The sequence below is a fragment of the Quercus robur genome, chromosome 10 (assembly GCF_932294415.1).
Source record: "Quercus robur chromosome 10, dhQueRobu3.1, whole genome shotgun sequence".
NCBI classification, from domain to species: Eukaryota; Viridiplantae; Streptophyta; class Magnoliopsida; order Fagales; family Fagaceae; genus Quercus; species Quercus robur.
In genome coordinates, this window is record NC_065543.1 from 51,248,380 (window position 1) to 51,269,755 (window position 21,376).

A 21,376-nucleotide genomic window follows, 5' to 3' on the forward strand; every position below is an offset into this window, starting at 1 on the left:
CGTTTTAAATGTGCAGATAGTCTTGTAATTAATTACATATAAAAAAGAAGTTCTTTTTTTCATTAATTTGATACTAAATTACAAATTGTAGTAGGTTCTTCAGACTCTGGAAAATTTGAGTCATATTTAGATAGAAAATAACAGTAAGACTGCTCTTGTCAATATATCATATATGTGTAGTGTTATTGGTACTTGCTATCTAGTGATTTCTCTTTTTATAGTAGGAAAATCACTGTTATTCTAATGCACATTACAAAGTCATCAGGATTATTTATTAGATAAAACCCAAGTAACAATTACTCATCGTCGTAATATATATTAATTTAGATTATGTTTGGTTTGAGGGAAAATGAGAGAATGGAAGAGAAAGGACTTTTTTTCCTTTGTTTGGTTAGAATAGAATAGAAGGGAGAAATGAAATGTGCAGAGAAAAGATTTCTATAGGTTCTACCAATTTTTTATTTTTAACTTTTTATCCAAATTCATAAAATTACCTTTATACCCTTAAAAAGTTTTAACCTTTTACATAAAAGTACATTTATATCATTATTTCTTTATAGATTAAAAGGATAAAAAGTGTAAAATATATTTTATTTCTTTCATTTCTCTTCTCTTTACATCCAAACACATATTTTCTTGTGGGTTCCAGTTAGTTCAACTGGTAAAGTCTCTAATGGTTGAATAAAAGATCTGGGATTCAATCCCCGTCCACGCCAAAAACTGATTGGTGTCTTGGTCTGATGATAAAGAGTAATCATCAAGAGCGGACGCCATAAGTTAAAATCTCTAAAAAAAAAAAAACACATATTTTCTTTTCCCTTTATTTTTTTTTCCCTCATACTTTTCTCTTCTCTTCCCTCTGACCAAAAATAGCCTAGAAACGTAAACGGGTGATATGTTACCAGATTTAGAACCATCTCTGCTAAAAGTTAAAAATATAAAATATTACAAATGAAATGAGATAAGAGGAAAGATGGATTAATTTCGGGTGCAAATACCTAGGTACAATTGAATCCAATGACAAAAGTTAGAAAGTCCTTAACGTATTAGTTTAGTTTTGGTAACGTACATCTTTCTCCAAAAAAATAAAATAAAATAAAATTTGGTAACGTACATTTATATATACATTTTTAATAGATAGAATTTTAACTTATAAAAATTCCATAGTTCTAGATAGTTATATTATATCTTTAATATTTAATTATGTATCTTATAAAAAATTATGTATCGTATATTGTACTCATATGTTGCACAATGCAGGTTAATATTCAGCTTTTTATCTTACTTTAAACTAACAGAATGATTTTTTTTTTTTTTTAAGAAATACTAATAGAATTGTATATATCTTATATATACTACATATATAATTAATAAAATTAAAGTCTTAGAAATTGTGGTTTCACTAAATAGATTGATTAAAGTCTTTTGCAAATGATAAAAATTCATAGAGTAAAACTCATCTTTAAAAACTAGTTTACAAAAAGAGGGTGCTCAAGATTTTATATATGCATTTTTTTTTTTTAAGGGTGAAACCTGAGATTAACTTACACTTAAGTCATATGGAACACTCGAATTATAATATAGATATTTAAATTGATTGTCATATGCATTGTAACTTTTACTATGGATATAACTTAAGTACTGATCGATAAGGCATATCTTTAAGATAATTTTTTTTTTTCTTTGGAAGATTTTGATAGAGGGAATGTAGAATAAGATAAACAATACCTGAAGACATTAAGTGGAGTTCCTTTGACAAAGAGGCCAGTTGCATATTCTTCCATTGGAAGTAATCTGAGGAAGTAATGTAGGTCAAGTCAATGGGGATTTGCCTTTTGCGGATTTTTTTTTCCCCATTGGATTGAGGATTTGTGGCTTAATTCTAAGGAAAATAGTTTTCATTAATGGTCAGTGTTTGCTTTGTGTTGCTTTTAGTCTTTTATGTAGTTTGGTTCTTCTTCTTTTCTTTTCTTTCTTAAACCAAAACAAAAGGCTTATCTTTAATCTCTCTCCAAACAACTACACAGCATATATCACAAACCCCATAAAGCACGTCCAGTTGATTCAATATTGGTTTTGCAGCTAGGACACCAAGGTTCCTGCAAATTTTATTTTGTTGGACTTATATCATGGCTCTCCAAATAAAAAAACTTTACTTGGTACACGTATATCTTCCAATTTTGGTTCTTAAATTAAGCTTATATTGCTCTGAAGTAATTATAATGTGACTTTTGTACAATTTGTGACAGCATTCCATAGCACGTGAGTATGTAAAACCAAATTAGTTTAATTTTATGAAATGCTTCTAATTTAATCCAACCATCAACATGATTTTTAGGGTCTGATTGGATAACACTTATTGTTGAAAATTGAAAATACTATAGCAAAATAATTTTTAAATATGTGAATAGTGTCGCGAGACTCATTTTTAATAAAAATTTTGCTTAAAAAATGGGTTTGTGGGTCCCATGAACAATGCATGGGACCCACTGACAGACATATTTTTCAATCTTGGGCGTGATTTTTTAGCTACTATAGCCATGGGTCCCACGGAGCAAAAACACCAGACGCAAAATGTTGAGGGATTCAGCAATATCTGAACGCTCACTTAGAAATTAACATCATTAAATTAAAACAAACTCTGAACTCATCTATAGTTGAGACTCAATATGATTTTAGAGAATGATTCACCCACCGTAAAATTTTATTTCTTTCAAAATTCAATCCTTTCTTTCCTTCCTTAATTTCCCACATTGCATATAGACCATCAAAGTCCAAACTATGAGTCAAGAATGGGCACAGATCTATGGGAAAGAACACTAGTTTTAAATGCTTCCTTTGGCGTCAAGAAAGAAAGACCAGAGATAAGCATTTCATATTGCAACTGACTTATGAAGTCCTCCTTGATTGACTTTATTTGCAAACACCAAACACCCAAAAGAAAAAGTAAGTAAAGCTACCAAACATATCCTACAATGTCTAATCCCTCTCACCTTCTCTCACATTGAGGCCTTATGTTATGATCCTAGTATCCCACATTAATTAAATGTAAGCTTAACAATGTGTTTATAAGCTCTTGGGCACCCTCCCTTTGCAAGCCGGTTTTCAAGAGTGAGTTCTACCCATAAGTTCCAAACATTTGGTTTCAGAGTCAACCACCACCCAGATTAATCGGACGTAACTCATTGAGTATGTGATCAAATGAGTTGCAACTTTGTAGTCAGATCTCGGAAGGGGCAACCTAGAGGCTAGATTAAAATTGCTGATAGTTGAGTGGAGCCACCAAAAAAAGAAATGGCTACCAATGGGTTAGTGTCGCTAGAGTGAGCCGTCGTGGACATCAGTTGTGGAGTGTGGTGGTATATTATGATCCTAGTGTCTCACATTGATTAAGCGTAAGCTTAACAATATGTTTATAAGCTTCTTGGGCACCCTCCCCTTGCAAGCCGGTTTTCAAGGGTGAGTTCTACCCCTGGGTTCCTAACACCTAATGGTTGAAGTTTGCTGATTTCTTCACCTGAGAATGAAGAATGGTGTTCCAGCCCTAGCTCTAATCACGTTGCAACATCATTTTGCTTAAAGAATAGATCGAACACACTCACAGAGGAAGAAGAGAGAATTAAATTGTAGATTTTCAAAATGGTTTTTTAAAGAATTTGAATTTTAGGTTTGTGTGTTTTTTTTGGTTATTGAGAAAAATTGAATGAAAAGAAAAGAAAGAGAGAGATAAGTTTTTATGTGATTAGGTTTTTCATTTGAGAAGTTGATATATCTCAACAGTTAGACTAACGCACTTTTTTTTTTTTTTTTTTTAATTCAATTTCATATAATTTGAATTTTAGGTTTGTGTGTGTATGCGTTTTGTTTGGTTGCTTAGAAAAATGGAAGGAAAAAGAGGAATGATAACTAATTTTTTAATTTGAGTTAAAGGTGAAATTTGGGTTTTCCTGAAAATTTAGTTGATTTTCTTTTCTTGATTTATTGGGTTTTTCTCTTTATTGATGAATACAAAACTAGTTGCTCCTAAATTGGTTTTCTGTTCAACCCGTTACAGATTATCAATATATATATATATATTTTTGGTGAGTTGGGTTTTAGTTGGACTTGGTTTTAATTCATGAAATTTTATTTGTTATTTGTTTAAAATTGTTTTATTTGGTATTTTGGGTTAAATGGATGGGTCAAGGATTAAATGGGTTAGGTGGGTAATGGGTATTTAATTTGTATTTAGCTGGGTAGAAAATGACCTTTGAAGAGTCAATTGCCAATCCTAATTCGTGGGAATTGAAGAGTCAAATTTTTTCGAAGAAATGACATTTGAACACCATTTATAGTGTTTAAAGTTTGAATTCCAACATGGAGAGATGGAAATGAGATATAGATTTTATTGTTCTTAACTTTTACAAAACCCCAACTTTTAGATCTCATTTTCTCTTTGTTTTTTATGTGTTTTTTTTATTTTGTTTTTTGTTTTGGAGGAGAGGAACATAAAAAAGGGAGCAAAACTACATATTTATCTTTATTTTTAACAAAAGTGAGTTACAAAAAACAAACGGAGCAAACCTTAGGTGAGCAAAGTGACTCAACCCACGTGTAGGCAATATGAATTTCAACCAAACCACAGGTGGGTTTACTGTAAGTTCTAGAGGCACTATACTTACACAATGTGCGCAATTTGTTTAATCGTATAACTCAGTAGAGAAAGAAAGACAATATATCATGAGATGACTAATGAGTTTAAAAGAAAATTTTAGTACGTTGATGTGGCTAATTTTGAGGGGTCGGAAAAAAAAATGGTGGTCCACAAAAGTAATCAACAATAAATCATAATGTCCTACATATAGGATAATGGTAGAAAATTGTGTGGTAAAATCGTAAAAGGTATCTATAAAATTAGTAAATATTATTATTGAATTCTATCAGTCATGGGGACCTCTAATAAGAGGCACCACCACAATTCGTATAAAAAAGAGAGACATATCATTGTACAACTCATCTAACATCCCAATTCTTATATTTCACATCTAAACTAATACTATTCATTAGTTTATTCATTTCACTCTCTTTATCTCTATACCTCATTGTTTCTCTCTTCATCCATTGCGATTTCTCTCTCTTCTTCTTTGTCTCTTTCTCTCTTCACCCACAATCAAAACTAGCCACCACAACCACAATGAATACAAGCCATTACCACCACAATCAATACCCATCCCAAAATAAAAATAAAAATAAAAAATAAAACTCAACCAAAACAACCACCACCACCAACACCACCATCAACAACCAACAAAATCACATATCTATACATAGAAAACCAAATTTAAAAAAAAAAAAAAAAAATCACATACTCATTTTGAAATCACATAGTCATATACCCTGATCTCCCCGACCAAAATCTTCAAAACTGCCAACCCACCAATCACAACCACCACCACAAACACTAATCTACACTTCGGAGGACACAAAATCACCGAGTGACCACCCGAAGTGTCTAGGCTCGTGATAGGAAAACCCACCAAGATAGGGTTAAGATACCTAATCCCGATGTGTTGAGAAACTTGGAGAGAGAGAGAGAGAGAGAGAGAGAGAGAGGGGGGGTTTGTCGAGAGACTAAAGAGAGAAGATATTTTTAATTTATTTAGGAAGAGAGAGACAATAAAATTGTATATTTCAATTTACCCACACAGCTACATTGATTAAAGGTGTTCGCGATATGGTTCGGTGCGGTTTTGAGAAATTTTAAGCACCACATGGTGTAGTTTGGCCAAATCCATAACTGCACTGCAATTTTGCGATTACGTGTGTAGTGTAATTTGGTCAGTTTTGGATGGTATATTATTGAAGATGTCATGACCAATTTCTAATTTACTATTCATAATCATGACAATATAATAGGAAGTTTTTTTAAGATATATATAAAACATGTGTAACAAAAAAAGTAACACAAATATATACAAAGACAACAAAAAAAAAAAAAAAAAAAAAAACCTATGATAATTTGACAGTAAACTAAAAGTACTACAAATATATAGTGGGGGATATTTGCAGACAAGCACAGTAAAAAGATAAAATATAGTAAGTTAGCACGAGTAAAAAAGATGTTTCCAAATTAGCATCTCGAGTTTTAGAAACTCGAGTTCCATATAAAACTCGAGTTTTAAAAACTTGCTTCCTACTTGCTGATTTGTACAAGTTTTTGCCACATAGATTTCGAGTCTTTTACACTCAATTTCAAAATACACAGAACAAAAAATTACAATCCCAGAAAAAGAAGAAAACCCAGAAGAAAGAAAGGGGTTCCGACAAGTCCAACAACCATTCACCATAGCCACTTCAAAAAATCCAAAAAAGAATACCTCAGTAACATAAATAACATTAGGATCCAAGAAAAAAAAAAAGACCAAATCAACAAAAAGGGGTTTCGGCAAGGATTACCCACACTGAGAATCAAGACATGTTAGACCAAAGACAAGGAGTTGAACCATAGAAGAGCATATTGGTAACCAAGAAAGAAAATCCAATGGAGGCATGGTGGTCAGAGCTACGGTTGGTGGCTAAAAAGGGTGTCTGTGGATTGCCAGTGGAAGCCGACTAAAACCACGATGGAATTGCGGTCAGGCAACAAAGAAACAATGTCACGAGACCCACAAAGTAGTCGTTGGAGCTAGTTGACGCCTCCAGCCCAGCGAACCTGGGTTCGTTGTGGTTGTCGGAGTTGGAATGAGGGATTGGTGATGGACGACAACAACAAATGTGATCTCCAGTGATGGGAAGTTGATAGGTTAACAGCAGAGGGTGGCCAGATTTCTTACAGTTATGCCCCTAGCTTTATACCCATTTAGGTCTTCTTCTTCTTCTTCTTCTTCTTCTTCTTCTCCGCTGGAACTCGAGTCTTAGAGACTCGAGTTCCACGTGGAATTTTTGTCCAGCTCAGTCAGTTAGAATTCTGGAACTCGAGTTTTTAAAACTCGATTTGCTATTGAACTCAAGTTTTAAAAACTCGAGATGCTAGTTTTTCACATTCTTTCATAACTTGTCAAATAACAAAATCCTACTAATAATAAAGTTAAATGGAAAAAAAAATTCATATATAGTGTGTACAAAACAAAACAAAAAATATTATTAAACTTTTGAACTTTTGATTTTGTGAGAGTGGGTGTGAAATGGAGAAGTGAATGATGTTTTGAACTTTTGATTTTGCATCTAACCAAAGTGAAATCTTTTTAAAATGAAACTGAATGCAAGATTAGGCTGGCCACATACTTCATATATCATTAAATTATTAATATATATTTAATATAAAATAAATTAAAATACGAGTGCGGTGTGGTTCATTACCAATTGCGGTGTGGTACAATTACTTCATTTTGCGGGTAGTTTGGGCCTGTTTGGGTGCGGTCATGCGATTTGGTGAACAACTAAACACCCTTAATAGTAATATCTGTTTTTAGAGAATTTACTATTCACAATTGCTAAAAAAATGTTAGCAATACCCACCCAATGCTAATGCTGGAAGAGCGTTAACATCATTTGTTCTAAAAATAAGTCATTTTTACATCAAAAAATTATTATTTCAGCACACAATTTTACAATACACTTTACATCATATCTTCTATCTTTCGAATCAATACATTAAAATAGTGTTAACTCAAAATTCCTATTAAAAAAAAAAATCACAACCCAATGGCAGATGAACAAGTGACCACCAACCAACAACCACTGTCTCAACCACCGCATCCTCCACTCCATAACCCAAAAAGCAACACAAAATAAACCCAACCAAATCTAGCCAAATACCTACAACAAACCCGTAGCCACCAGCAGCAAAAACACCAACAACAACCGCAAAAAGAACCCACCAACCACAATCAGACCACCACCCACGAAACCTAAAGGCCACAACTGGACCACCACCACCACCACCACCGAAACCCAAAGGACAACATCAACTACAACAATTGACATTACTCGTTTTTCAATTTCAATAACAGAAAAAACAAATCAAGTAGAAACAATAGAAGACAACCATCGCATTATAAGAATTACTCGTCCATGTCACAAGTCACAACTGCTTTGATATAAATATCAAATATCACTAAAACAAAAACAATTCAAGCTCTCTACATATTGATAAATATTAACTTGCACACACCAACACTCACTAATATTAACAAAGATGATTACATTATAACAAACTCAGCTCTTGTAAGTTGTTTTTCCTTAAGCCGCTTGGCAGCTTCTCTGGCACCTTCGAATTTAACAGTAGTCCTCACATTCTCTGGGCGAGGGATTCCCACTATATATGGAGCATAAGGATTAACAATAATCTTCTCAAGGTTGATGGCACTTTCGAGTAAGTAAACAACAAGCTGAATGTCTATTGCACGCCCTGCAAACCCAACTATTTCCACCTCCTTGAGGTGTTCATTGGGATATTTCTTCACCTTCCTTGCCTTTTTTGGAAAATTGATCTTCGACAATATCAACTGTAATTGGGAAAACGATAATAAGAATCATGTCATGTATGCAATTGCAAAAGGAAAGTAAGGAACTTCAAAACAAAGAGCATGATTCTCAAGGGGATATGTGTAAGCAAATAATATAGATTACCATCAAACAACAAATAATGATGACCGGCTACATTCTTTGGAATCAGAAACAAATAATGATGATCAGAAGATGCAGGGAAAATTATATCTAACAAAACCAGATTTAAAGCCATAAGGGAGGAGGTCAAAGCATGGTTAAGGGCTCTAAGAAAGTCAAGATTTCTATTCATGACTGAGTGGTATGTGGCGGTAGAGTGTTTTCTGTATTTGAAAAATAGGTGTTTGTTTGCAGCTTGATGTTGCTCAGTTGTACTCTTTTTTGGAGTTTTTTTTAAAGAAAGTTTCTTCATCGTCCCAAAATAAAAATAAAAACTCTTAAGCAAGAAATTGCAAAAAGTGAAGACGATAACTCCAATAGAACTGAACATTCACTTTTCAAAGTTTAGTTGTTTCTCGCATAAGAGTATTCACTTTTCAAAGTTTAGTAGTTCCTCACATAAAAGTATTTATTTTTATATTGGGGTGATTAATTTTTTTTTTTTTTTTTTAAACCCTCAAATAGAGTAGACTGAGCAACATCAATCTGCAAACAAACAAACAAACAACTATTGATCAAATATATATAAGACGGGGTTCAACTATTGATCAACTATTAGAATGGTATAATTATCACTATTCATCATTTCAAAGTACTATTTTTTTTTATAAAATATATATATATATAGAAAAAATGATTATAAACCATGAGCCAACAATTAGTGTACAAATTGCATCACCTAGATTAAAGACTAAAAGCTACTAGTATGCTTTGTGTGAAGTTATGAGGCAAGAATAGTCACCTCAAAGACAAATTTATGTAAAAAAGGTGCTGCTTCTATTAGAGGTATTAAACCGAGGAGGCTTGATCCCTCATTTGTGGCAACTGTGACCTTAAGGTGTTTAAGCTTGGTAAGAGTTTGAAATTCAGGGAATTCAACGCCATTCTGAAAAGGAAAAAATAAGAGATGAGAGTAAATTCTGTAAAACTAAATAAACATATATGTAAGAGATTGCAAATGAATTTGAAGTGCTTACATAAGTATAGGAGTGAACATCGAGCGTCAAACTCTCTAGCTGATAAAGGTAGCTTGAAAGAGAGCCAAATGCATAATATATAGGATGCGAATACATCCCACCAATACGTACATCTAGAAGACGGGGTGCAGAATGAACATGCAGTCTTATTTCGTTACCAACATAGCCAAAAGACTCAAGATTTGGAGCATTAATCTCAATACTTTTAAATTCTAAACAACGTATTATGTGTAAGTACTTCAACTTCAACGATGAACCATAAATCTTCAGATTCACTAAATCTTCAGAATTGTCCACATGTAATCTTTCAAGCAAGGGGCAATTGGAAAGGAAGTGCTCCAGAAGCTCTCCAGTTACACGTATGTATTTTAGAGTGAGGGATGTGAGGGACTTGATGCAAGTTTTGTCACTTGTAAAACTCTCATTTGGAAACCTATAAAAATTACTTGCATCTTTGAATGGGCTTCTTGCTGTAAAGTCCAATTCAAGTCTCTTAACTCCCTTTGAGATTGCAAAGTCAATCCATCCATCAACGTGACTTTTAGAACCATCATCAAGCTCAAAACAAACTCTGAACTCATCTATAGTTGAGACTCGACATGATTTTAGAGTGTCATTCACCCACTGTAAAAATTTCTTCCTTTCAAATTGCAATGATTTCTTTTCTCTCTCAATTTCCCACATTGTATATAGACCATCAAAGTCCAAACTACGAGGCAAGAATGGGCAAAGACATTTCCATCTATGGGAAAGAACACTAGTTCTAAATGCTTCCTTCGGCATCAAGAAAGAAAGAACAGAGATAAGCATCTCATCTGGCAACTGACTTATCCGGTCCTCGATCGACTTTATTCCCAAAAACCAAATACAGAGAAGAAAAAGTAAGTAAAATCATGTATTTGTCTGAAAAATTAAACTTTAGAAACAGTTAATCTAACATGGAACCTAGCTGCCTAGGTTGTTATACAAATTCAGCATAAAAAAGAAAGTAACTCCTTTTGAAAAAAGATATGATTTTTACCTTGTCGGAAGGCAACGCTGTCTTATCCATGAATGTGAATAGAGAACTGCAAATTAGGGAAAGAAAGAAAGACTTAAGTATGGGAATAAAAACAAATTGATGCCCACAATGCAAGTAAAAAGCCCAGAGAGTGATGAGACAAAATACCTCGTGGGTGTCACTTTTCCTCCGAGGATGACGAAAAATTTGATAGCTAAATTAAATAATTGAGAGAGAGAGAGACAGAGAGAAGGGAAGGGTATATATATATATAGTAAAAGACCGATCTAACCCCTCCTTAAGAACGGTTTTTCCTTTTCCTAGAAGAAGAAGAATTCCTATAAAAATAATAAAGAATAATGATAATAATAATAATAATAATACAACAATGAACTAAGCCTCCCTTTCTTTATGGGAGAAGAACTGGTTTTCCTTTTCTTAGAAGAAGAATAATGATAATACAACCTCCCTTTGTTCTCCTATAGTGTTGCCAGCAGCGCTTGAGTCTGTAAACAGTGGTTTTGAGAAATTTTAAGCGCCACATGGTGCGGTTTGGCCAAATCATTACTTCACTGCAATTTTGTGATTACATGTGTGGTGTAATTTGGTCGGTTTTCAATGGTATATTATTGAAGATGTCATGACCGATTTTTAATTTACTACTCATAATCATTACAATATGATAGTAAGTTATTTAAAAATATATATAACATGTGTAACAAAAAAAGTAACACAAATATATACAAAAAAAAAAAAAAACAATTTGACGGTAAACTAAAAGTACTACAAATATACAGTGTATACAAAACAAAACAAAAAAATATTATTAAACTTTTGAACTTTTGATTTTGCATCTAACCAAAATGAAATCTTTTTAAAGTGAAACTAAATGCAAGATTAGGCTGGCCACTTGCTTCATATATCATTAAATTATTAATATATATTTAATATAAAATAAATTAAAATACAGGTGCGGTGTGGTTCATTACTAATTGCAGTGTGGTACAGTTACTTCATTTTGCAGGTGGTTTGGGTGCGGTCATGCGATTTGGTGAACAACTAAATACCCTTAAAAATAATCTCTGTTTTTAGAGAATTTACCATTCACAATTGCTAAAAAAAATTTAGCAATACCCAGTACCCACCCAATGCTAATGCTGGAAGAGCATCAACATCATTTGTTCTAAAAATAAGTCATTTTTACATCAAAAATTTTTTATTTCAACACACAATTTTACAATACACTTTACATCATATCTTCTATCTTTCGATTCAATACATTAAAATAGTGTTAACTCAAAATTCTTATCAAAAAAAAAAAAAAAACACAACCCTATGACAGATGAACAAGTGACCACCAACCAACAACCACTGTCTCAACCACCGCATCCTCCACTCCATAACCCAAAAAGCACAACACAACTAGCCAAATACCTACAACAAACCCGTAGCCACCAGCAGCAAAAACACCAACAACAACCGCAAAAAGAACCCACCAACCACAATCAGACCACCACCCACAAAACCTAAAGGCCACAACTGGACCACCACCACCACCGAAACCCAAAGGACAACTTCAACTACAACAATTGACATTACTCGTTTTTCAATTTCAATAACAGAAAAAGCAAATCAAGTAGAAACAATAGAAGACAACCATCGCATTATAAGAATTACTCGTCCATGTCACAAGTCACAGCTACTTTGATATAAATATCAAATATCACTAAAACAAAAACAATTCAAGCTCTCTACATATTGATAAATATTAACTTGCACACACCAACACTCACTAATATTAACAAAGATGATTACATTATAACAAACTCAGCTCTTGTAAGTTGTTTTTCCTTTAGCCGCATGGCAGCTTCTCTGGCACCTTTGTATTCAGCTGTAGTCCTAATATTCCTTGGGCAAGGGATTCCCACTACATATGGAGCACAAAGATTAACAATAATCTTCTCGAGGTTGATGGCACTTTCGAGTAAGTAAACAACAAGCTGAATGTCTATTGCACGCCCTGCAAACCCAACTATTTCCACCTCCTTGAGGTGTTCATTGGGATATTTCTTCACCTTCCTTGCCTTTTTTGGAAAATTGATCTCCCACAATATCAACTGTAATTGGGAAAACGAAAATAAGAATCATGTCATGTATGCAATTGGAAAAGGAAAGTAAGGAACTTCAAAACAAAGAGCAATGATTCTCAAGGGGATATGTGTAAGCAAATAATATAGATTACCATCAAAAAACAAATAATGATGACCAGCTACATTCTTTGGAATCAGAAACAAATAATGATGATCAGAAGATGCAGGGAAAATTATATCTAACAAAACCAGATTTAAAGCCATTAGGGAGGAGGTCAGAGCATGGTTAAGGGCTCTAAGAAAGTCAAGATTTCTATTCATAATTGAGTGGTATGTGGTGGTATAGGGTTTTCTGTATTTGAAAAATAGCTGTTTGTTTGCAGCTTGATGTTGCTCAGTTGTACTCTATTTTGGAGTCTTTTTTAAAGAAAGTTTCTTCATCGTCCCAAAATAAAAATAAAAACTCTTAAGCAAGAAATTGCTAAAAGTGAAGATGATAACTCCAATAGAACTGAACATTCATTTCAACACCTTTTCCTTAGAAATACATAATATAAATGCTTATGACAAATGAAAAATTCGAGTTCAAAGGAGTATCAGTTAAATAGATTAGAAAAAAAAAAAGGAAAACCGTGAGACAACAATTAGTGTGTAGATTGCATCACCTAGATTAAAGAATAAAATTAAATTAAACCTTTGAACTTGAATTTTCATTTGTCGGAAACATTGACATTATGTATTTCTAATGAAAAGGTTTCGAAATGAATGTTCAATTCTATTGGAGTCATCATCTTCACTTTTCAAAGTTTAGTTGTTTCTCGCATAAGAGTATTCACTTTTCAAAGTTTAGTAGTTTCTTGCATAGGAGTATTTATTTTTATATTGGGATGATGAATTTTTTTTTTTTTTTAAACCCTCAAATAGAGTAAGACTGAGCAACATCAATCTGCAAACAAACAAACAAACAACTATTGATCAAATATATAAGACAGGGTTCAACTATTGATCAACTATTGGAATAGTATAATTATCACTATTCATCAGTTCAAAGTAGTATTTTTTTTTTTAATTAAAAAAAATAGAAAAAATGATTATAAACCACAAGCCAAAAATTAGTGTACAGATTGCATCACCTAGATTAAAGACTAAAAGCTACTAGTATGCTTTGTGTGAAGTTATGAGGCAAGAATAGTCACCTCAAAGACAAATTTATGTAAAAAAGGTGCTGCTTCTATTAGAGGTATTAAACCGAGGAGGCTTGATCCTTCACTTGCATCAACTGTGACCTTAAGGTGTTTAAGCTTGGTAAGAGTTTGAAATTCAGGGAATTTAACGCCTTCCTGAAAAGGAAAAATAAGAGATGAGAGAGAGTAAATTTTGTAAAACTAGGTAAACATATATGAAAGAGATTGCAAATGAATTTGTAGTGCTTACATAAGTATAGGAGTGAACAGCAAGCGACAAACTCTCTAGCTGATAAAGGTAGCTCGAAAGAGAGCCAAATGCATACATCGAACCAATACGGACATCTAGAAGATGGGGTGCAGAATGAACATGCAGTTTTATTTTTTTACCAACATAGCCAAAAGACTCAAGATTTGGAGCATTAATCTCAATACTTTTAAATTTTAAACAATGTATTATGTGTAAGTACTTCAACTTCAACGATGAACCGCAAATATTCAGATTCACTAAATCTTCAGAATTGTCCACATGTAATCTTTCAAGCAAGGGACAATTGGAAAGGAAGTGCTCCAGAAGCTCTCCAGTTACACGTATGTATTTTAGAGTGAGGGATGTGAGGGACTTGATGCAAGTTTTGTCACTTGTAAAACGCTCATTTGGAAACCTATAAAAATTACTTGCATCTTTGAATGGGTCTGTTGCTGTAAAATCCAATTCAAGTCTCTTAACTCCCTTTGAGATTGCAAAGTCAATCCATCCATCAACGTGACTTTTAGAACCATCATCAAACTGAAAACAAACTCTGAACTCATCTATAGTTGAGACTCGACATGATTTTAGAGTGTCATTCACCCACTGTAAAAATTTCTTCCTTTCAAATTGCAATGATTTCTTTCCTCTCTCAATTTCCCACATTGTATATAGACCATCAAAGTCCAAACTGCGAGGCAAGAATGGGCAAAGACATTTCCATCTATGGGAAAGAACACTAGTTCTAAATGCTTCCTTCGGCGTCAAGAAAGAAAGAACAGAGATAAGCATCTCATCTGGCAACTGACTTATCCGGTCCTCGATCGACTTTATTCCCAAAAACCAAATACAGAGAAGAAAAAGTAAGTAAAATCATGTATTTGTCTGAAAAATTAAACTTTAGAAACAGTTAATCTAACATGGAACCTAGCTGCCTAGGTCGTTATACAAATTATACAAATTCAGCATAAAAAAGAAAGTAACTCCTTTTGAAAAAAGATATGATTTCTACCTTGTCAGAAGGCAACACTGTCTTATCCATGATTGGCAACACTGTCTTATCCATGAATGTGAATAGAGAACTGCAAATTAGGGAAAGAAAGAAAGAGTTAAGTATGGGAATAAGAACAAATTGATGCCCACAATGCAAGTAAAAAGCCCAGAGATTGATGAGACAAAATTCCTCGTGGGTGTACCTTTTCCTCTGAGGATGACGAAAAATTTGATAGCTAAATTAAATAATTGAAACAGAGAGAGAGAGAGAGAGAGAGAGAGAGAGAAAGAAGAGGAGGGTTGATCAAGAGACAATTAAGTTTAGGTGAGAGGAGAAGGGAAGGGTATATATATAATAAAAGACCGATCTAACCCCTCCTTAAGAACGGTTTTTCCTTTTCCCAGAAGAAGAAGAATTCCTATAAAAATAATAAAGAATAATGATAATGATAATGATAATAATAATACAACGAGCTAAGCCTCCCTTTCTTTCTAGGAGAAGAACTGGTTTTCCTTTTCTTAGAAGAAGAATAATGATAATACAACCACCCTTTGTTCTCCTATAATGTTGCCAGCAGCGCTTGAGTCTGTAAACAGTGCAAAAGAAGGAGAAATTATAGGATTCAATAGACAAGTACGTGGTCCACAATTCCACTTCAAAATTTATATTTGTTTAAAATTGTAAGTTATAAATTTTTTTAAATAGAAACTAATTACTAACTCAACAATTTTAAATAAGTGAGAGTCTTTTAGTGAAATGGTGAATAAATAACGTAGTTCACTAGATAAATGTGTAATTTCTCCGAAAGAAGAGTTTGGTCCGTCTAGAGTAAGGGACACTAGTACTGTATTATTATTATTATTATTATTATATTTGAGTGAGATCTAGGACTCTAGAGTCAATGTACTTTTTCTGTTCTATACTACATGTGCGAAATGGGTTGTTTAAACTTTAAACTACAACTGCTCTGTTTAGGTCAGCAGAGAGAGAAAGACTAATAATGAGTTTAAGAGTTTAAAAGAAAAATATATAGTATGTTGATGTGGCTGATATCGAGAGGTGGGAAAAAAAATTGGTGGTCAATAAATCATAATGTCCTACATTTTTTTTTTTTTGGTTAAAATGGATGATCTGCATTAATTAGTTAACCATAAAAGGTGAAGTACTGGCTGAGAGCCTTAAGGAGTAAAGACCAAAAGCATCATAATCTAAAAAGATACAAAGTTCATCCAAATTAGGAGAGTCTAAAACCACAAAATTCCCTATCAGGGTGCATCCTCCTTTGGCGAGATGATCTGCACATCTATTCGCTTCCTGATAAACATGACTGATCCTAACTTGGTTGAATTGGCAAAGGAGGTACCTACAATCATTGAGCAGAGCAGAAAAGGAGTTATTAGAGGATTTTGAAGAAAGCTTCAGGTCCACAACCACTTTAGCATCCAACTCCAGAAGGAGTTGAGTGATGCCAAGCTGAGAAGCAAGCATCAGTCCATCCTTCAAGGCCCAGAACTCAGCTGCTATACTGGATGCAAACCCGATATGCCTCATGTAGCCCTTTACCCAACTCCCATGATGATCACGTATAAGTCCACCCCCACCCGCCTTGCCCGGATTGCCAAAAGAAGCACCATCAGCATTTAACTTAAACCATATCACTGGTGGTTTGTTTCAACGCACTTGAATAGTAATTTGTCTCTTAATTTTCTGGCCTTTGCCCACACAGTAGAAATACTCTCTCGCAATCTGAATGCACAGGTTATTTAGCTTTGGGTTTAGAGGGGAATTTTCAAAAATAGCCTTGTTTTGCTATTTACATAACAACCACACAGCAAAGGGAAATTGGGTGCTCTAGGGAAGGCCATTTGTATGTATACTGTTGTTGCATAAACAATTGCGCTTCGGCCAGTCCATCAGATCAAGGGAAAGAAAATCATTCAAGGCTTGAGGCACTCCCATGCTCAACTAGAAATTCCTAGCAATTGGACAATCTCTTAGGAAATGTAATATAGTTTCTTCCTGTACAGAACACAAAGGGCAAATACCATTGCAATTGATGCCTCTTGCCTTAATGACTTGCCTCACCGGTACGCTCCCATGGTTGCACAGCCAAAAGAAATGTTTGATTTTAGGCAATGTGTCTACTCTCCATATCCAACAGTCCATGAATGGAGGGGGCTTAGGCAGCTTGGCAATGGCCAAGAGATAAGCCAATGCCATACTAAATTTCCAGGGGAGAACTGGTTTTCCTTTTACTAGAAGAAGAATAATAATTATAATTCTTAAAAAAAATAAAATAAAAATAATACAACAACTACCAATTTCCAGGGGAAGAGCTGGTTTTCCTTTTCCTAGAAGAAGAAGAATAATTCCGATAAAAAAAAATAATAATAATAACAATAATACAACAACGAACTAACCCTCCCTGGCTTTCTAGGAGAAGAACTGGTTTTCCTTTTCTTAGAAGAAGAATAATTATAATACAACACCGATCTAACCTCCCTTGTTCTCCTATGGTGTTGCCAGCGGCGCTTGAGTCTGGAAACAGGGCAAAAGAAGGGTAAAAGACACTAGAACTGTATTATTATCATGGGATTTGTTAACAAGCACCGGTTCGGTGCTTGTTAAGGTGAAAAGGACCCCAAAAAAAAAAAAAAAAAAAAAAAAAAAAACTGTCAGAAAAAGGTCGAAAAGAACACCATATAGTATTTAAGAAGTTGAAAATTTGAAATAAAGGTCAATAAAGACAAAAACTTTTGTCAAAAAAATACATAAATATTGCTGTTAACGGTTATTATTATTATTATTATTATTATTATATATAATATTTGAGTGAGATCTGGACTCTAGAGTCAATGTTCTTTTTCTGTTCTGTACTACGTGTGCGCGATGGGTTGTTTAAACTTTAACTACAACTGTATTGTTTAGGTAAGCAGAGAAAGAAAGACTAATAATGAGTTTAAATGTCTGTTTGGATCCAGTGTTTAGTTGAGTGTTTCTACGTTTGCGTTTTACACTTCATGAGACCCACGTTACAATGCGTAAAAATAAACGTGCAACTCTTCCCAATTGCATCACAAGATGAAATCAGCTTGAATGCACCGTTTCAATGAAAGCTGGGTGTGTGTGTGTACTGTTCTTCACCAATCAAATCCAAAACATGACTATTCATGTTCTTGAAACCCATCAACCAACAAGTGATCAAAACAGTGAAACCAAAACCATATGAATCAAACCCATGTGAAAAATAAAATCAAACCCATGTGAAAAAAAACCCATCAAACCCAGCAACCGATCAAACAATCAAACCCAGCAAACGCAACCGATCAAACGGATCTACCCAGCAAACGGAACCGATCAAACCTAGCAAACCCACTGCCGATCAACCCATCCACCACCACCGAGTTCCCAAATCAAACCCATCAAATCCACTGCTGATCAACCCATCCACCACCACCGAGTTCCCAAATCAAGAAACTAAAACATTAGTTCTTCATAAGACCAATCTCCATGGGAGAAAGAGAGAGGAAGCTCCACCTCATGCATATTGAAGAGAGAGAGAGATTGATGTCTACCGGGAAAAGGAGTAAAAAAAATAAAATAAAAAAGGATACTGGGAAGGAGTGAAATAAAAAAATTAAAAATTAAAAAAATAAAATAAAAAATGCGCTACAGTAGTTTTCACTTATTTGCTACAGTGTTTTCAATTTTCAATTTCAACAAAATAAGTTCTATCCAAATGGATCTTAAGAGTTTAAAAGAAAAATATCTAGCATGTTGATGTGGCTGATTTCGAGAGGTAGGAAAAAAATTGGCGGTCAATAAACTATAATGTCCTATCATGAATTTACTTATTTGGAATGGTAGGGGTATTCTTAACCCTAACTTTTGTAATAATGTTATTGATTTAGGCTATGTTTGGTTCCATGTAAATGAATTTTCGAGTGCAAAATAATTTCAGGAGAAAATATTTTCAGATATTTGTTTTGGGTTCTAGGATATACACTAGAAAAATATTTTCATTGTTTGGTCATGCATGTAAAAGCATTTTTCCAGAAAATATTTTCCTGTGTTTGGGCCCCCAAAGCAAAACAATTCAAGAAAATGCCAAAAAAATATTTCTATAATACAATTGGGCATCTCAAAATACCTATACACATCATATATGCACATCCATTAAGTCCAATCACAAAAAATATGAACATTATACACATCCAAGTTACATAACACAACTTTCATGGTCATTCACCCAAGTTTAGATGTACCATTTTATTGACCTCATCATCAGGCAGGACTTGATATGCCACAGCGTTTAGCATTCTTGCATTCAACTTTGCAATCTTCATTGCATGGTTCCGCTGCTTAATTGCGATATCTAATTGATATTTCAATAAATTGTATTTAACATCTCCTGTGCTAGAACTCTCTTCAGTTGAAGGAGTATTGGATGAAGAACCTTGTTGCACATTCCCACCTTCAATCTGCCAAAACTTCATAAAAGCAATTTCTGCATCCAGTTTATGCTTAAATGCCTTGTGGTTTGCCTCAGAATATTGATAGACTTGGGCACGAGCTTCTTCCCATGTGTCATACACCCCAAGCACACGACCAACAAATACGACGTATGTCTTACCCTTTAGGTGGTCAATAGGATAAACAGATTAAAAACTCAATTTGGTGTTATGATATACATATTTTTAACATACCAAATTATTTGACATACCATTCAATCAAATGTGTAAGCAAGAAGATGATATTTACCAAAACACAACTTGCAATACAAGACAATTTAAACCCATTCAACATCATCTCAGCAAAGTATTGTAACAAGCCCAATTCAAGAACAATGCTAATATCAAAGGTACCAAACTATTGGAGATAACATTATGCACTTATATTTTTTATACACAAATATATATATATATATATATATATATATACACACACGAATATCTAAATAAATATATATACATATATATAAGAATATATATATATATATATATATATATATATATATATATATATATATATATATATATATCTCTTTCTCTCGGATTTGGTATAGGGATGGGGAGTGGTGGGTTCATCGGAGTTGAGCTTTGAGTGGGAAATTTCAGGGATGGGTTCGTCAAAATGGTGGGTTCGTCAGAGTTGGACATATGGGGTGTGGTGGGTTTGAGGAATGGGTTTTTGGAAATTTCAAGGATGGGTGTGGTGGGATGCTCAAATCAGTGTGAATAGCTGCAGTGGGTAGATCTGGTTTAGGCATTGCTTAATTTGGTCTTGCTTGGTCGAAGTTGGGTATTGTGCAAGATGGAGGGGACGACGACGAGGATGGGTTTGAACAAGATGGGATTGAGCAAGAAAAGAAAGGAAGGAAGAGGAACAGAGCACAAACTGTCGCGTGGAGGGGACGAGGACGGTGATTTGACCAGTGAGGATGTGATTAGGTTGTCTTTAGGTGGAGTGTCTGAGGCTGTGCTCTCACACACTCTCTCTCTTCGGGTGTGTAGTCCAACAATAAAGTGAAGGTAAAATAACTGTGTAAAAGATATTACGGGTCAGCTAGGGGTATTTTACAATCAAGGGAAAACGAAATTCAGTTTGACCTTATTTGCATGTGCCCCCAAACATGCATGATGGTGTAAAATAATTTCCCAAATCTATTATCCATCGAAACAAACACACCCTTAGTTTGCCTTCATTCTCCTGTGATTATGATTCTAACTGAAACAAAAGCTTGTGGTGAAAGGGCGAAAAGAATTGTAAATAAGCTACCGTTTGATGGGGAAATTTTTGCCAATACTATCAGTCTAACTGGTGGTCTATGGCTGCTCTGGGACTCCTCTCGAATGGAAGTAGTTGGGCTCTCATCAACAGAGCAGGAAATTCATGCGGTGGTTACCCCAACTTATTCCAACTCCTCTTGGTTGTTATCTGCCGTTTATGCTAGCCCAAGGTTTGCAGAGAGGCGCCTCATTTAGGAAAATCTTATAACAGTCTCTGGCCTTCACTCCCTTCCTTGGGTGATCGCTGGTGACTTCAATGAAGTCCTTATAAGTGAGGATAAGTTCGGGAGGCGATCTGTTAACATCAATAGATCTCTCCACTTCCAGGAATGCTTGGATACTTGCATGATGATTGATATTGGTTATTCTGGAGCCCGGTTCACCTGGTCCAACCATCGACCTTTAACTCACCCTATTCAAGAAAGGATTGACCAGGTTTTTGTTAA

The 21,376-nt window shown here is 34.3% G+C and overlaps 2 protein-coding genes across 6 annotated transcripts; both read right to left on the reverse strand.

Moving 5' to 3' along the window:
- Positions 1–8,003: 8,003 nt before the first annotated feature.
- LOC126702916 (F-box/LRR-repeat protein At1g55660-like) lies at positions 8,004–15,702 on the reverse strand. 5 transcript variants are annotated; one of them, XM_050401781.1, is made up of 6 exons: positions 15,344–15,686; positions 10,792–10,804; positions 10,645–10,690; positions 9,624–10,469; positions 9,389–9,532; positions 8,004–8,486 (listed from the first exon to the last, which is right to left on the reverse strand). In XM_050401781.1, exons 3-6 carry the CDS (start codon positions 10,672–10,674, stop codon positions 8,181–8,183), a joined length of 1,326 nt encoding a protein of 441 aa, XP_050257738.1. In that variant the 5' UTR covers positions 10,675–10,690; positions 10,792–10,804; positions 15,344–15,686; the 3' UTR covers positions 8,004–8,180. The 5 variants fall into 5 exon arrangements, with proteins under 5 accessions (XP_050257738.1, XP_050257736.1, XP_050257734.1 ...); XM_050401779.1 differs by lacking the exon at positions 15,344–15,686 and having other exon boundaries at positions 10,792–10,871; XM_050401778.1 differs by lacking the exons at positions 8,004–8,486; positions 9,389–9,532; positions 9,624–10,469; positions 10,645–10,690; positions 10,792–10,804 and adding exons at positions 12,261–12,740; positions 13,910–14,053; positions 14,148–14,975; positions 15,160–15,229 and having other exon boundaries at positions 15,344–15,702.
- Positions 15,703–16,281: 579 nt separating this feature from the next.
- Positions 16,282–19,862, reverse strand: LOC126704324 (uncharacterized). Its single transcript, XM_050403318.1, has 3 exons — positions 19,848–19,862; positions 19,407–19,775; positions 16,282–16,785 (listed from the first exon to the last, which is right to left on the reverse strand). The coding sequence occupies exons 1-3, from the start codon at positions 19,860–19,862 to the stop codon at positions 16,282–16,284; spliced, it is 888 nt and encodes a 295-aa protein (XP_050259275.1).
- Between the last annotated feature and the right edge of the window lie 1,514 nt (positions 19,863–21,376).

Coding starts and splice junctions, on each gene's coding strand:
- LOC126702916 (XM_050401777.1), bottom strand. CDS start 15,213: ATGGATAAGACAGTGTTGCCAATCATGGATAAGACAGTGTTGCCTTCT. Junction 10,470..15,159: donor CAGTGTTGCCTTCTGACAAG/GTAGAAATCATA, acceptor TTGGGAATAAAG/TCGATCGAGGACCGGATAAG. Junction 9,533..9,623: donor ATGTTCACTCCTATACTTAT/GTAAGCACTTCA, acceptor TTTCCTTTTCAG/AATGGCGTTGAATTCCCTGA.
- LOC126704324 (XM_050403318.1), bottom strand. Junction 16,786..19,406: donor ATGATGAGGTCAATAAAATG/GTACATCTAAAC, acceptor ATATGGTTTAAG/TTAAATGCTGATGGTGCTTC.